The following is a 14,490-nucleotide window of genomic DNA, read 5'->3' on the forward strand; positions in this document are numbered from 1 at the left end:
ATGAATGGCTGAAGTAGTCCATAATTTTGTGTGCTGTGGCTGCATTTTGTGTTACTTTTCTAGAATTTTTTTGTCACCCTGGAAGTGACTGAGCTGCCAGCTACCAGCCGTGCCCCTTTTCTGCCTGAGCTCTGCTGAAGCCTGGTGTAAATGGCTGAGAGCAAACTGTACTTAACTGTGAGGCTCCTCTCATATGAGGAGCTCTCCAATAATGAGAAAACCAAAATAATCTGCAGAGATTGGGTCCATATTCCTGTACTAGGCTGCAGACACCCAGGTGGGCTCCCATTTTATGGTGACATGACTGATGGCAGATTTGTTCTGGATTTTTGTTTGGGGGTACAAGAGCCTAGATCCCAATGTGCAGAGGCCAAACATGTGCAAGGGGCTCTCTGTATTGGAAAATTAAATTTCTTGGACACGTGATTAATGTAGAATAAACTGATTTGCAATACAGAACAAGGTGTACAAATGGGTAACTCCCATGGAGTTGTTATCCTAGAATGATATTCTAATCAGTTTTCCCAACTAGATGAACCCACAGGGCAGATGGCTTATCTCTTCTGCCCCTTGTTGGTTTAGCTGTCTATGAATGCCCTACTGAGAATAACATGGTCAAAAGTTAGTGAGAACTGGACAAAAAACTGAATATATTTAATGTATAACCAGAAAATATTAAAATGGTAACAAACTTTTATTATTGCTGAAAATCCAAACGTGAAATAAAGCTGATTTTAAAAGTAGAATGAATCCTTTCTTATATTCCTTATCTAATGTCTTGGTTTATTTTCCTGACTAGTAGGATAACATCAATTTGGTATTAATATAACAGAAGTTAATGAGTTTTCAAGGATAAAATGTTTGATTAAACCAAGTATAAAAAAAAATACCATCATAGCTCTTAAGGTTAGGTAACTATAATGGCTCTAAAATCCTGTAATTTCTCTTCATTTCTATATAATATGAAATCTAGGGATATGAGGAAAAGACTAAATCTTGGAATATAAAAGTATTTGGATTCATTAAACATAATACATATAAAGCCCATCACCAAAATTATGAACTTGTACATTTTAAACATATTAAGATAATAAAACTAGTGTAGGAGCCTTGTGATGTGAAAGCAATTGAAATTACCCAGACCTCAAAGGATTACGCAGGAATTTTCAAGTGCTCTCTGTTGCAGTCGTGATGCCAGAGGGATCCACGGAAGAGCTCCCCAGCAGCCAACCCTGTGAGAGCCAAGAGCCCGAACCCGCTGGGCTGCCGGCTCCCAGGAGCAGCAGGACAATGGTGACAGGAGGTGGAGGTTACCTGGGATACAATCTGGGATGTGCCCTGGTTAGCTCGGGAATTGCTGTGGTGCTGTTTGATGTTCGGAAGCCTAAATGGGAAATCCCAAGCGGAGCAGATTTTTTCAGGGTATGTTGGAGTTCCATGTGTAATGCTCATTGTCGAGGCTTCCTCTTCAGGATTTTTGATTAAAACATTTACGGAAAAGCCTTTCAGGACAAGAATAAGCCGTGGTAAAAGGTCTTTGCATGCATAAGTACCTGATTATGGGATGGCAAAGAGGGTCTCAGTGTCTGGGTGTCACCAGTAAATGCTCTGTTGGGAGGTGCCATTCAGCGCCCCGGGAAACAGTGAACAGTGAAAGGACAAAGGTTCCTGCTCAGGGGAATTATTTCAAGTAAAAAGGTGAGAGCCAAGACAGGGCAATAAATGGTATCACAAATGCAGAACGACTGCCTGGCAGAGAATGATTGAGGAAACGGATTTCCAGGCTGGGAAAGAGGTGACTCAGGAGCAAGAGAGCTCTACAGGCTGTGAGTGGCGTTGTTCACTATCCTTCCAGTGCAAGAAGGACCATCAGGAATGAGGAGTCAGCTCAGTACAAACAAAATGATGTGGCTTTTAGTGCAGTGGGTAAAAGGCATGTACAAAGCCTCAAGAAATATTTAGCTCCATTGGAAACTGCTGAATAGATAAATCAAAATAGGCTCAAGAAGTCTTCTGAATGAAAATGCTTCAAGACTAGAAGAGCATTCTGGGGAAAAGTGTAACATTTGCTTGCCCTGTTCACACTCTCCCTGCAGCACCCATTAATAAGCACTAATTCTTTTTGATTTTGAACAATTCAAGGAACATCTGTGTCTGAAGAAAGGGGGAACACAAGAGGTCTCCAGTATTTGACAGCTCACTGCCATGTATGGATGATGCATTCCCCAGTACCTCTCACACCTGCTCCAGGTGCTCAGGTCTGGGTTCTGGGGGCACTTTCTGGGTGCCCTGTCATGTCACACAAGTTCTGGCTAAACCCAGGGTGTTGCTCAGCTGATCTTTTCTGTGCATTTACTGTAAGAGCATTTGCCAGCCCCGCTAGAACTGGGAAATCGATGGCAAAGCTACAAGGGATCACGGGACCTTGGTGCTGCTGGCTGTCATTGTGATGCCAGGTTTTCTCCTTTGGGATACATCACCCTCTGGGGGAGGTGGAGGGAGGCAGAGGGGGCTGGATGATTCTGGGGAGAGCAGAATACCAGGCTAAGCAGATCTTGTCTGACCCAGGATGTTTTTAAGTTCAATTTCATAAGCAAGTTTTACAGACTATGGAAGAGAGATAAAGTATTATTGAGGAACCATTTGAACACTATAAACTTGATCTCTTAATGCTATAAGTCCACATAATTTGATTTGTTAGTGGACTGATGACAATTTCCATCTTCTAAAGGGACTTGAGATCTCACAAATGATCTTCTAGAACAGTGATTGTTTATAAATCAATTTAAAAGAATAAATATTACAAAGTGTAGGAAAGTTACCTGGAAAACTGAACTATAGAGTCCTAGTGACTCAATATAAATCAAAATGAATCAATAAGTGACTTTAGAGGTTTGAGCCTTGAGCAGTGATTAGGAGATGGCTAATATTGTTTATACTGGTTAGCTCCTGTAGCATTGCATTGAGAGTGGGAAGTGTAAGTCAGCTGTATTTATTAAATACTTTGGCAAGCTCAGGAGAAAAAAGTTGAGAGTTAAAGACTGATTAGATTAGCTCTTAATATTACTTTCAGTTGTTTCTTTTGGGATTATTCTATCAATTTCTTTACAGGAAATTGTATTTAATATTTTGAAAATCTAAATTCTAAAAACAAAGGTACTATATATTTTATTGTTATCTGTACGTATGGAGAGCACTGTTAATGTAGTATTGCCTGGTATACAAAAATGCAATATAATATTCTAACCCATCATAGGACTTAATACTAGATAGAGGTGTGCTCATTGAAATATGGAATTTCATAAATGTGATTATAGTACACTAATGTACACTAAAATATAGTATTAAATACATACACATTGTACTGGATTTTTACTCTTGTACAAAACTGTAAATTAAGTTACAGTGCACCAAACAAGCCTTAGAAGAATAGAAAGACATTTGTGAAGACAGCACAGATCACATCTCAAGGTGCCAGCAGAAACAGGGTTTTCTTATTTGGTGATTCCAAGGCAAACAGCTGAACCCTTCCTGCTGTGATTTATTGTCCCTGAGGCTGGATTCTCCAGCCCTCGAGCACTGGCTGCTCCCATTCAAGTCAAACAAGTTTTGCCAGCCTGAAGGCTGCAGGACTAAGTGTGAAAATACGCATTATAATTGAAGCCAACAAGAGTCATCTTTGTTTTGCAACAAAATACTGGCAAAATTCTTAGTCATTGCTTTTTCTGCCTGTTTATAGTATTTTATTTAATTGTTGTTAAGTACTGTGAAAAACAGACCAGAATACTTTAGATTTTCCTTACTAGGCATGGTTAATACAGTCCTGTGGAGAGTGTATGAAGCTCTACTTGTCAAAAATCCATTATTTTCTCATTTTACAGGGTGATGTGAGGGATTATGAAGCAGTGTTTGAAGCATGTGAAGGGGTTGACTGTGTTTTCCATGTAGCTGCATGTGGAATGTCAGGATTGGAACAAGCAAGTACCACTTTCCTCAAATTTTCTTTGGTTATTTTTGAGAAAGAAAAAAATTATCTGCATGTAACAAAGAATATAATTTTACAATATTTATGTCAGACAGAAGTTGATATAAAGGGCAAATCATCCATACAGGAAAAAAGAGAGGTATTCTTTAAATAATAAAGTCAAAATGTAAAAGTAATATACTACAAAATATTCTAGAAAAATGAGATCATAGTTTTAAGATCTTGGATAAGAAGATGTAGCCTTTTTCTCTGATCTGAAGAAGACTGACAGCACTGCTCTAAAATTCATACTGATGCATTTTCTTCTTGTAAAAACTGAGAAAACTGACCACAATCAATATGTTACACTGAATAACAGTGACAGTCACAGAAGGTGTTATCAAAAAAGTCATGAACCAACTAATTTATTCCTAAGAACAGGGCAGATTGCCACTGGAACAAGAACTTGTGAAAGCTTTCAGGGAGCATAACCCATGCCAGTAATTCTTGTTTCTATATCATAGATTATTTGATGTGTGACAAAATATTGAAGTATTATTATTTCCTTTTAGATGCATTTTATCTTTCATTTTTCAACTTTCTTTGCTCATACACTGAACAAGACAATAAAAATCAGAACTGCCAGAAATCAGTGTATGTCAGACAGACAGAACTGTAACATGTATCACAAAAAGACCTCAGCTATTCTAGATCTGGCAACTGTAACTATCATGTTGTAAATGTGACTTGTTTGATTAATTAAATCTTGTGCAAACTCTATTTCTAGCTTCAAAAGAAAGATCACATTGAATCCATAAATGTTGGTGGCACAAAAATAATAATTGATGGTAGGTACCTAGATTGTCTTTCTGTGCATCTCATCCCAATCATGAATTAAAAAACTTTCTGACTGGATGTTTCCTGTGGAGATCAGGCAGTAAAATGAGGCTCTTCTGTCCCTCCTGTCAGAGTATGATGTCAACCTGAGTGTGCAGGTCCCATTAAAGCTGCTGGATTTGCCACTGGTTTGAACTGGGGATAGATTTTTAACCTGGACTTCATTCCTTGGCAGTCCAAATAAAGCTCTCCTCCATGTACTGGTTATTTTTTCCCTTTACTCCATGTAATGGAGAAGTGTTATTCTGTTTCCTCATAGAAATAACATGAGAGCTATTGTACTGTTTGCTGTGTCATAAACATGAGGTAACAGGCACCACAGATGTGTAAGTATATTTAGCAATTATTTTATCACATCCTTCCATCCTTTCTGCTTACTGTGATCCCTTTTTATTATACATTGAGTTTTAACTACTGTCTCTGGAAGATGCCAGTAGATCTCTTTCAGTATATTCAATTCCAGATAAAACGTTTTCCAAGTGTATTGTAAATACCAAAGCTACCTTCTCTTTGTTTTTCCCCTCAAAAACCAAATGGGGGGGAAAAAAAGGCAGCAAAATGGCAGAATCAGTTTTTATTTAGACTAATTTTCATGCTGCCTCTGTGTTACTACTGAAAAATGCAGAAATTGAATAGTAGGCAAGTTAAACAAGTTAGAAGGAGGAGCTGCCACATACTCCCTTTTCCTTCCCCAACCTCCAAACCCACAGAAATATGTAATGTCAAATTTCCATGTGTTCCCAGCAAACCATGATGCTGGGAGGAACAGAACCTGCTCATCTACATTTTAATAATACACGTTATTGTATTTTCCCCAAAATATTTACAGCAATAATTAACATTTATTATTTTCAAAATGAGCCAATGAACCAGCAGGCCTGACTGCTCTGTAGATTCTAAAAATTCCTGAGTTTGCATTTTAATTCGCTTCAACTTTAGGAAAATTGTTAAATAAAAGGGAAATTTACATTATTCAAGTTTGCAGTGACAGGTATGCAGCATAATTTAGCTACAATGTCTTAGCTACACAAGACTGGAATCCATAATTAAGTCTTTGTTTTGCAAATAATATTAATTTCCTTTGTATTTAAAGCATGGCTGATTATACACTAGCAGGGTGTGTGTTTTCCTGTTAACACATTATTTGTCACTTATGAAGAGACTGAGACAAAGGCAGTTTTGTGGCATGTGTGCAGAGCTGGCCAGTGCTGCTGTGTGACTTCATCTTCCAGCAAAGTGGGGTTCAAGAGGCAGCCCATGGAACTGAGGGTAACCTTGGAGTGGCTGCTCACCACAGCACTGCCCCAAGGGCTGTACCACAACAAATGTTCTCACTCATCTCCTTTGTATTCAGTTTGTAAAATGAATGTGTTTTAAGAAAGGTTTTTCAAGGAGGAATTTTTCCTCCACCCAGATAATTCCTCTACCCAGCTGATGACTGCAATCCAGTGACATGATGGTTACAGGTACCTCATGAGACATTTGGTGACCACAATGTTTAATATTCACATATTTGGGATGCAAAGTTCCAGCTGAATGGAAGATAATATATGAAATGATAAGGCAATGTTAACATTAAAATATTACCTTTTTGTCTATAATTGTAATGTTTGTTTTCAAAAAGAAAACCTGCCAGTTCAGTTATTTCTCTCTCTTTATTTTTGTTTTAAAATACTTTATTTTGTGTATCACTGTAGTCTGCAAACAAAGAAATATCCCTAGACTGATATATACCAGTACAGTGAATGTGGTGTTTGGAGGGAATCCTATTGAAGAAGGAGATGAAGAAACTGTACCATATTTTCCCCTGGAAAAGGTACTTTGTCCATGGGATGGTGTGGCATTTACTGTGCTCCAAGGGGTAGATTGTGTGAAGGCTGTTCTGAGAGCAGTTGTTTTACTGTAGATGTTCTCAGTACATTCAGCACAAAAAGTGTGTTAAGTAAATACAAATGGACTTAAATTCTCTCTGAAGCTAAACTTGTGCCACTAAAGTGTAAGTCTGCTTTTTGTCATAAACAGACTCTCTATTTACTAAATCTTACTATTTCTAGTCTTGTTTTGCTCAGCTGATATCTGTGAGCTGGCTAGATGGAAATGTTGTCAGTCATAATCAGTAAGTTTGCATTTACAGATTAAATAATTATCTTATTCTGTTTCCTTATAGCAATTTAATCATTATTCCAGAACCAAGGCAATTGCAGACCAAATGGTTCTTGCTGCTAATGGAACTTTACTCAAAGGTACATATACAGCATTTGGGGCTTTTCTATCATTAGGAGTGCTAATGGGCATTCCTTTCTCTGGTTGCTCATTTATCAATAGTATACTTTAACTGAAATAAGGATTTATTTGTTTCTATTCCTATCTTTGGCTGGTAATTAGCTGTTCTGATAATACCAATTTGTAAGCACTATCCAATGGGTTCTTCTTGTAATCCCAAGAAGGTTTTTCAGGCTGCTAAGCTCAGCTCTGTCACCGCTACTGAATTCAATTTCACACAGAAATGAAAGTTTCCAGGAAGCCGAACCACACCAAATGGTCAAAATGAGCCTTAATTTTGACAGTGTAAAACTCAGACAATATGTGTCAGCCACATGTTGGCAGCACAGTCTGAGAGTCACCTGTTGCTCTCTCTCCAAGGAGGGGACAAGCTCCACACGTGTGTGCTTCGCCCGCCGGGCATCTACGGACCAGAAGAGCAGCGGCACCTGCCTCGAGTAGCCGTATGTGTTTTGTAGTCAGCTCTGGAGGACACCACAAGTAGTTGTAAGGGCATTACACAAGTGGTAGTACCTTGGTTGCAGTTCTTAACCATTCCTGCAAGAATGTGGTGAAAGCTTGGGGACAGGTGATGTGGTGCAGGGTAATAATAGTGGGAAACCAGCACTGTGGGCCAGCATCAAGCTGGGCTTCTCAGTGGAAAGGAAAAGTGAAAGGCTGAAGTGCCATGGTAGAAGAACTAGATTTCCATCCCTATCATTTAATGGAAATATTGTCTTTTAAATATGCACTTTAGTTTTTGCCAAAAAATATAATGTCACTGTATTTTGCCACCGCCTATCAGTGCAACTGTCTTTGATTTCCAAAACCACCCACTGCCTGGGTTTTTTCTTGTGACACATTTCTTGTGCTGTAATTGTACACAAATACAGCAAATTCCAAGTATTTGGGTTGAGACAAAATCAATATTATAGTGCATAATAAAGGAATAATGTAGTTATCTCATGCTTTCTGTTCCTACAGGTAAATATCCAGCGGAGACTTTTCAACTTCAAGTTTGGGAATCACAAAGTTCAGATGAATTGGGTTCACATAGGAAATCTAGTACAAGCTCATTTACTGGCTGCTGAGGCTCTCACCTCTGAGAAGGGCTATGTAGCTGTAAGTAAACAGTATAATCATTGTGTCCCAGTAGCTTGAGGTCTCAAACAGGTTTAATTTTTGATGTTTTGAGATCAAAGAGTGTCCAAAAAGTCATATGCAAATTCTCTAAAATGGTATGTAGCTTCACAAGCACACAAACAGTGCAAATGCAAATACATTTTGCTCATATTTTGATGATGTTTTTGTTTGGTTTGAAAATACATAATTTCCTGGGTTACTGGAGGAAACTGTATTTTTAAGTAGCTTAATATATTCACCATTACACAAATCTATTTATCCTGTTCTTCCCTTGAAAATAGATTCTGGCCCTAGATACATAAAATTTAGAGCAACCATTCTGAGGCATTCCAGTTGAATTTTCAAAGCTGAAAATTCCAAAAAGAGATTTACAAAACAGTTCCTGAAGGTCTCAGATTCATTTAGATTGGTAGGAACATACAGACAACAGGCACTGACACAGGTGAACACTTCTCCATGTGTTCTCAGTTAGTTCAGTGCTAGGAAGCCACACAGCTGTTTTAGGTTGATGTCATCCCCAGAGTCCCAGGTTTGCTGGGTGCTGAAGTGTTCCTGGTACTCACACTCCTCATTCAGAGCACCGCTGGAACCCGACCTCAGAGCTGTGTTTGTTAAATGCCATCAGTGCTGCCCCTTCCATTGGACTTACAAAGGTAGTTCTGTGCCCAGCACATCGTGAAGAACATAATGTTCAAAGAGCTGGGCTACCACATGGGGAAACTAATCTACACAACACCATGGTTAATCATCATGAACTCTACCAGCACCGTGGTGTTACCACAGTGAAGCCCAGTGAAGGCAGTTTCCTCTGTGTACATTCACCTTGTGCATGCTGCTGTGTTGCTCACAAAATCATGACAGGTAGGTAGGTATCAGAGAGACAGAAAATACCGACCTGTGCACAGTTTTGTCACTGGTTTTCTCTGCTTTTTTACCAGAGTGGGCAGGCTTATTACATCCACGATGGAGAAAATGTCATCTTCTCTGAGTGGATTGTGCCTTTGGTACGTACTGCACAGCCCTGCAGCTCCCAGCACCACGTGGGCACGAGTCCTGTCACTGACTGACACACCAGACCAACGAAATGAAGTTCAGTGCATATAAATTACTGAATTACTTAACATTAAACTCAGTCCTGTTTTCCCTGCATATCCCAAAGTTCCACTGGTGTTAAGGGAAGTTTTGGATATGTGTAACTGCAAAGTTTGGCCTTACTGCTTTGAGATGATTTAGCTGGGAGGTCCCAGAGAGACCTGGGAGGACCTTCTTCCCAGGGAGAACCTGCTGCAGGACAGAGCATTTCATGACGCAAACCACTGGCATCTAGCAGGACTTTTACAGCCATTGCTTATCCCTTTGTCCTGGCATCAGCTCCAGCAGAGAGGGGAAGCTCATTCAGAATCGTATTTTAGTGTTGTCTTATTTTAGCTTCTATATTTTCAGAAATATCAGGCTGGGATTCTAGGAGTTTTGATCAAAGTTTTGATCCTGCAATGCCTTCACAGAAAATGGCTGCAGCAGAACATTTGGCCTGTATTTAGGTGTAGTTCAGTATTTCAGTGTGGGTCACTTCTCCCTTGGAAATGGCCTTTTATTCCCCTTTACTGTCCAATTGCAGAGGAAGGGTGGGAGGTGGGCACCAAAAATGAGCAGTGGGCTTCAATTGCATTTCTTACCACCTATACTGACAGGAAGAGTAGCTGGAAAAAAAAGTTTATATACAAGTTTTATCAAAATTCTTTTTTTTTTCCATTTTCATGCCTCATTGACACCCTCAATTTGGTATAAGTTCCCTGTTATTCTTTCTTTTTATACCATGTTTAGTTTGAAAAATTAGGCTACAGGAAACCTTGGATACATATTCCTGTTCTCCTGGCTCACATAGCAGGTAAAAAAATAAAATATAATCTTAATTATTGTGGGTTGCTTGATTTTTTTATTTCTGTGAAGCTACATAGTGATTTTATAAAATAAAGGGGCCTAAATGGCAGGAATTATTTAACTTAACATTATTTTAATAATCACTTGTGCCATGTTGTATTAATGATACCAGATAAAGTTTAAAGGCTATTCATAAACTCATCATGTACTTTATAAATTAAACAGTGCCTTCTATCATTAGGAATTACAGGATGTACAATGTCAGCATTGTCTCACTTTATTGTGATCCAGATGTCTCATTAAGTTATTCCTGTTTCACAGCCACTGTGATGGAATATCTACACCTGATACTAAAGCCAGTTTTTAGCTTTACACCTTTCTTAACAAGGAATGAGGTAAATATGTAAAAAAAGATGATGTTTATGTATTTCTGGCTGAAATTCTCATTAAGAGAATTGATCATCTGGATTGTCTGCATTGCAGCTCTGTTTTCTGTTCTGTTTCCATTGTAGTATCATTGTTGATATGTTTTCATCCAAGTTCTAGAAAATTGGATATTAAAGTCACTGCCATAACTGTCCTTTTGGCTTTTAGGTGTGGAATGTCACTGTAACTCACACTTTCCGAATAGACAAGGCACGAAATCAACTCGGTTACAAACCAAAGAAATTCTCATTTGCTGATTCTGTGGATCATTATCTAAAAACAAGACCCATCTGCCAAGAAGATCACACATTCCTTAAAATGGTGTTTGTTTTTGTCATTTTGTTAAGTTTGATAATTTTTTCTTTCTTCTAAAATCAAATAACCCACTCACGTGTTCCAGAAAAACTCATTTTGTTTCTGAGTATTAATTATTTGGTCATAGTACATTCCTCAGCCACTCTGGACTTCGTTATTCATATTACTATGATGACACCTCTCTGATCTCATTAAGAAAGAAAGAAAAACCCAAACCCAAAAAACAACGAGAAAAGTGAAAACATAGAACATATCAGGAAATGTTCCCCAAGAGAAACACAGTGTTACAGCAAAGGAGCTCACCACAAATGGGTGCAGGAATAGTTTCAATGGATCGTCATTATGTGATTGTTTCATGCTGGGAAGCATTTACTGAAAATGATAATTCAGGAGGGTGAGAATGTGGAAGAAGAGGAACTGTTACAGAACAACTATGCTGTAACAAGTCCAGTGGCTCCAGTGAAGAAAAGAGTGAGTAAACAACTCTTCTGATGAAGCCACAGCCACAGCTACAGCTACTGTCAGTTAGCCTGAGGAATTACAGAGACTTGGGAAACAGTGCAAAAATATAGAAAGTAAATATTTATAAATAATAGGAGATTAGAGAAATAAAAATCATATTTATGTAAAATAGTTTTATTGTTCTAAAGCTTTGTAAAAATGTAATAAATATCATTATGTGTGTTTGTAAATAAAATCATATCCTTTCAATGCAATAATAAATAATAACTGAATCAAATACTGTTTTAAGGAGCTTGTGGGAGGGTGGAATTCAGCCAGCTGTTACTGCTCCCTGGAGTCACATTCTCCACAACCTTGTAGCAGTGCTGGCACACACTGTGTGTTCAGGGAATTGCATTTTGGGGTGAGCAGAGACGCCAAGCACCAAGACAGGAGTGAGAATCCAACCTCTCTCTTTTCCCCTTTCTTAAGCCTTACACCAGTTGCTTCTTGTGTGGACTGCACTACGTGAGCCACCTATGCTCATGTGCACAGCAGGTGTAGCCCAGACAAACCTTAAAGATGTTATGAGTCTTCTTAGGCACCAGCTTTGCTCTGACCAGAGCTGCTCCCTCTCTTGCACCCCACGTGAATCAGGAGAGTTGGATTTGCCATGGTGGGTCATGGAAGACAATGATGGAACAGCTCTGGCATCTGCTTATCTCCACTCGGTGTTCATTTTGCCTTTTCTTAGAATTTACAGGATTTTTAAGACCAGTAAGTTTTTAGAGATTCTCTCATTCTAAATCTCTAGGATATGCACGAGAGCCAACAGCAAGCCTAGAAGAATTAAGCTTACAGGTAAAAGACAATACACAGTGACAGGAAAATGTGTAAGCAACCACAATTACCACTGCAGCTTGTGTAAGCAAAGATTTGTTTTACTCCATTTTTTTCCTCTTCACTTAACAAATAGTTCTGTGTGCAGTGGAAGCAGTAGAGTCTGCTTGATTATGGATTTGCATTTGGAGATTGTCCTTGTCCATAAAAAGTGAGTTCCCAGTGTACATCTTCCTTTAGCAGGGGCACTGCTCAGCCCTCTCTACTATTCCTGGCAATTGATAGGAAGCTTAAAGAAGCTCTGTATATATGAGACCTTTATCCAGGTTTGATTAAAACCAGTTAAATTCACAATTTATCGCTATAGAGCTGCACCTGAGCCAACAAGTGCTGCAGGCAAGCGGTAACTTGTAAACCTTTACTCCCTAGGAATGCAGAATAAACCACAAGTGTAAAGTTACTTCCCAGTGAGAGCATTTCCGCTGCATACAAACATTTAATCTCGTCCTAAATTAGTTATTTATAAATCTTTCATATAATTTTTATTGGACTAATAGCTCAGGATGCATCCTGGATTAGACCAACACTTTCCAAAGTGTGCAGGCTCTGGCCTGGTTTGGATGCTCCTCAGTAAGGACTAACCAAGGAATTCACTGGCTTTGTGCTTGTAGGTCCCTGTGGAGTCCCATAATTTCAGTCCCGTAACACCAAACCTGTGGTGTGGTGTTTGTGGGTAGGATGCTTTTTACATCGCTGTTATAACAACTCTGATTAACAATAACTGGCTTTAGTATGTTGATTTATCTTTCTTACAGATGCAGTGTTTGGGATTTTAAAACAACCCTCAGTACCAGTTGGGAATAGCCAGCTCTCTTATTTCTGTGGGTCTTTACTGAGTCTCAGTTTAAGCTGGGTCTTGTTTGAGTTACTCCTACTCTAATGTAACTGCAGTGTGTCTTTAAGTGATTAAAATTTAATAGGAATGTTCAGACATAGCACAGCTGTAACAAAAGAGGTAAACATGTTCAAAGCTTAACTTTTGCCTGGGATGGATAACTGAAATTCTGCAGCTCCTGACCCTTTTCACACCCTCCCAGGCTCAAATGACCACAGGGAGGCTCAGGGGGAAAGGGACCTTAGTGCCTCTTTGTTTATTTGTGCCTCTTCGGGAACTCCGGCTGTTTTGCAGGTGTCTCAGAAGTTCTGCATCTCTATGAGCCATGTCCTGCCATCGACTGTCCAACCAGTAGGCAGGAGGTGGTGTTTTTTTCCTGAACAACCTGTTCAACAGGTCCCTCCGTGTGGCCGGAGCCCTCGCTACTGGACAGGATGCTTTTGTGCAGCAGTCACAGCTGTGTGAAGACACTCGCAGGTAAGAACCACTGTGGGATGCTCCGGGATCCCAGGAATACCGTGACACGCTGTGGGATCCCCAAGATGCTGAGGGCTACAAGGACGCCGTGTGATGAGCAGAATCCCAGGAAAGCCGCGCAATCCCAAAGCTGCTGCCAGATGAGTGGGAGCCAGGGGTGCGGTGGGAGGCGGGGGGTTCGCTGTGGTGTCAGACGCCGGGGATGCTGCGGGAGCCCGCGGGGAGGCTGTTGCACGGACGCTCCCGGCCGGAGCGGCTCCCGCAGCCGCTGCCCGAGGCCCCAACGACCCCAACGTCGCCGCCCGCGGGAGGGAGCGCCCGAGGCCGGGGGACGGCGGGGGCCCGGCCGAGTTCCTGTGCGGGGGCCCGGCCCCAGTTCCTGCGCTGCCGCCCGGCCCATTTGCAAGTGAGATGCAGAGAGCCCCGGCCGGGCTCGGGTGGCTTTGAATGTTTAATTGCGGCCGGGGCAGGGACGGGGGTGTCGGAGGGAGCCGGTAGCCACAGCCTCTGAGTGCCGGTGAGAAAGCCCTGGAAGGACAGGAACCCCCATGTTCAGGAAATAAGTGATGCACTATTACTTTTTCTTAATGCAGTTATTAACCCTTTCTATAGTATAGCAGCTATTTTATTCGAGTTCCCCTCGAAAGCGAGGGATTTGATAGCCTTGTTCTCTGATACACCTTCTTAAGTTATAAGGATCAGGCATCCCTCTCCCCTTCTGAAATCCTCATTTATCTCAACTCCAGCACTGCCAATGATAACAACTCAGTGTATTCCTAATTTATGTTAGCTGCTGGTACTTAGAAAGAAGCTGGAAATACCACTTCTCTCAGATGTCTCTCTTGGCAGTAAACTGGGGACTGTAAATTTTGGGTTGCTTTTGTCTTTATCTTTCTTAAACAGGCTGCATTCAAGTCAGATTTTGCTGCTGTGAATAGATCTTGTCAAC

General features: G+C 40.3%; 1 protein-coding gene across 1 annotated transcript; it reads left to right on the plus strand.

The window, feature by feature from the left end:
- The first annotated feature begins 1,191 nt into the window (after nucleotides 1–1,191).
- On the plus strand, nucleotides 1,192–11,627 carry LOC136367843 (putative short-chain dehydrogenase/reductase family 42E member 2). The gene is made up of 11 exons (XM_066329657.1): nucleotides 1,192–1,422; nucleotides 3,882–3,977; nucleotides 4,752–4,812; nucleotides 6,559–6,677; nucleotides 7,029–7,104; nucleotides 7,505–7,587; nucleotides 8,108–8,245; nucleotides 9,205–9,270; nucleotides 10,091–10,154; nucleotides 10,469–10,542; nucleotides 10,742–11,627. The coding sequence occupies exons 1-11, from the start codon at nucleotides 1,192–1,194 to the stop codon at nucleotides 10,943–10,945; spliced, it is 1,212 nt and encodes a 403-aa protein (XP_066185754.1). The 3' UTR covers nucleotides 10,946–11,627.
- Nucleotides 11,628–14,490: the final 2,863 nt, after the last annotated feature.

This window comes from Sylvia atricapilla, chromosome 15 (genome assembly GCF_009819655.1).
Source record: "Sylvia atricapilla isolate bSylAtr1 chromosome 15, bSylAtr1.pri, whole genome shotgun sequence".
In the NCBI taxonomy this organism is placed as follows: Eukaryota; Metazoa; Chordata; class Aves; order Passeriformes; family Sylviidae; genus Sylvia; species Sylvia atricapilla.

Coding starts and splice junctions, on each gene's coding strand:
- LOC136367843 (XM_066329657.1), top strand. CDS start 1,192: ATGCCAGAGGGATCCACGGAAGAGCTCCCCAGCAGCCAACCCTGTGAG. Junction 1,423..3,881: donor GCGGAGCAGATTTTTTCAGG/GTATGTTGGAGT, acceptor CTCATTTTACAG/GGTGATGTGAGGGATTATGA. Junction 7,105..7,504: donor TAATGGAACTTTACTCAAAG/GTACATATACAG, acceptor TCTCTCTCCAAG/GAGGGGACAAGCTCCACACG.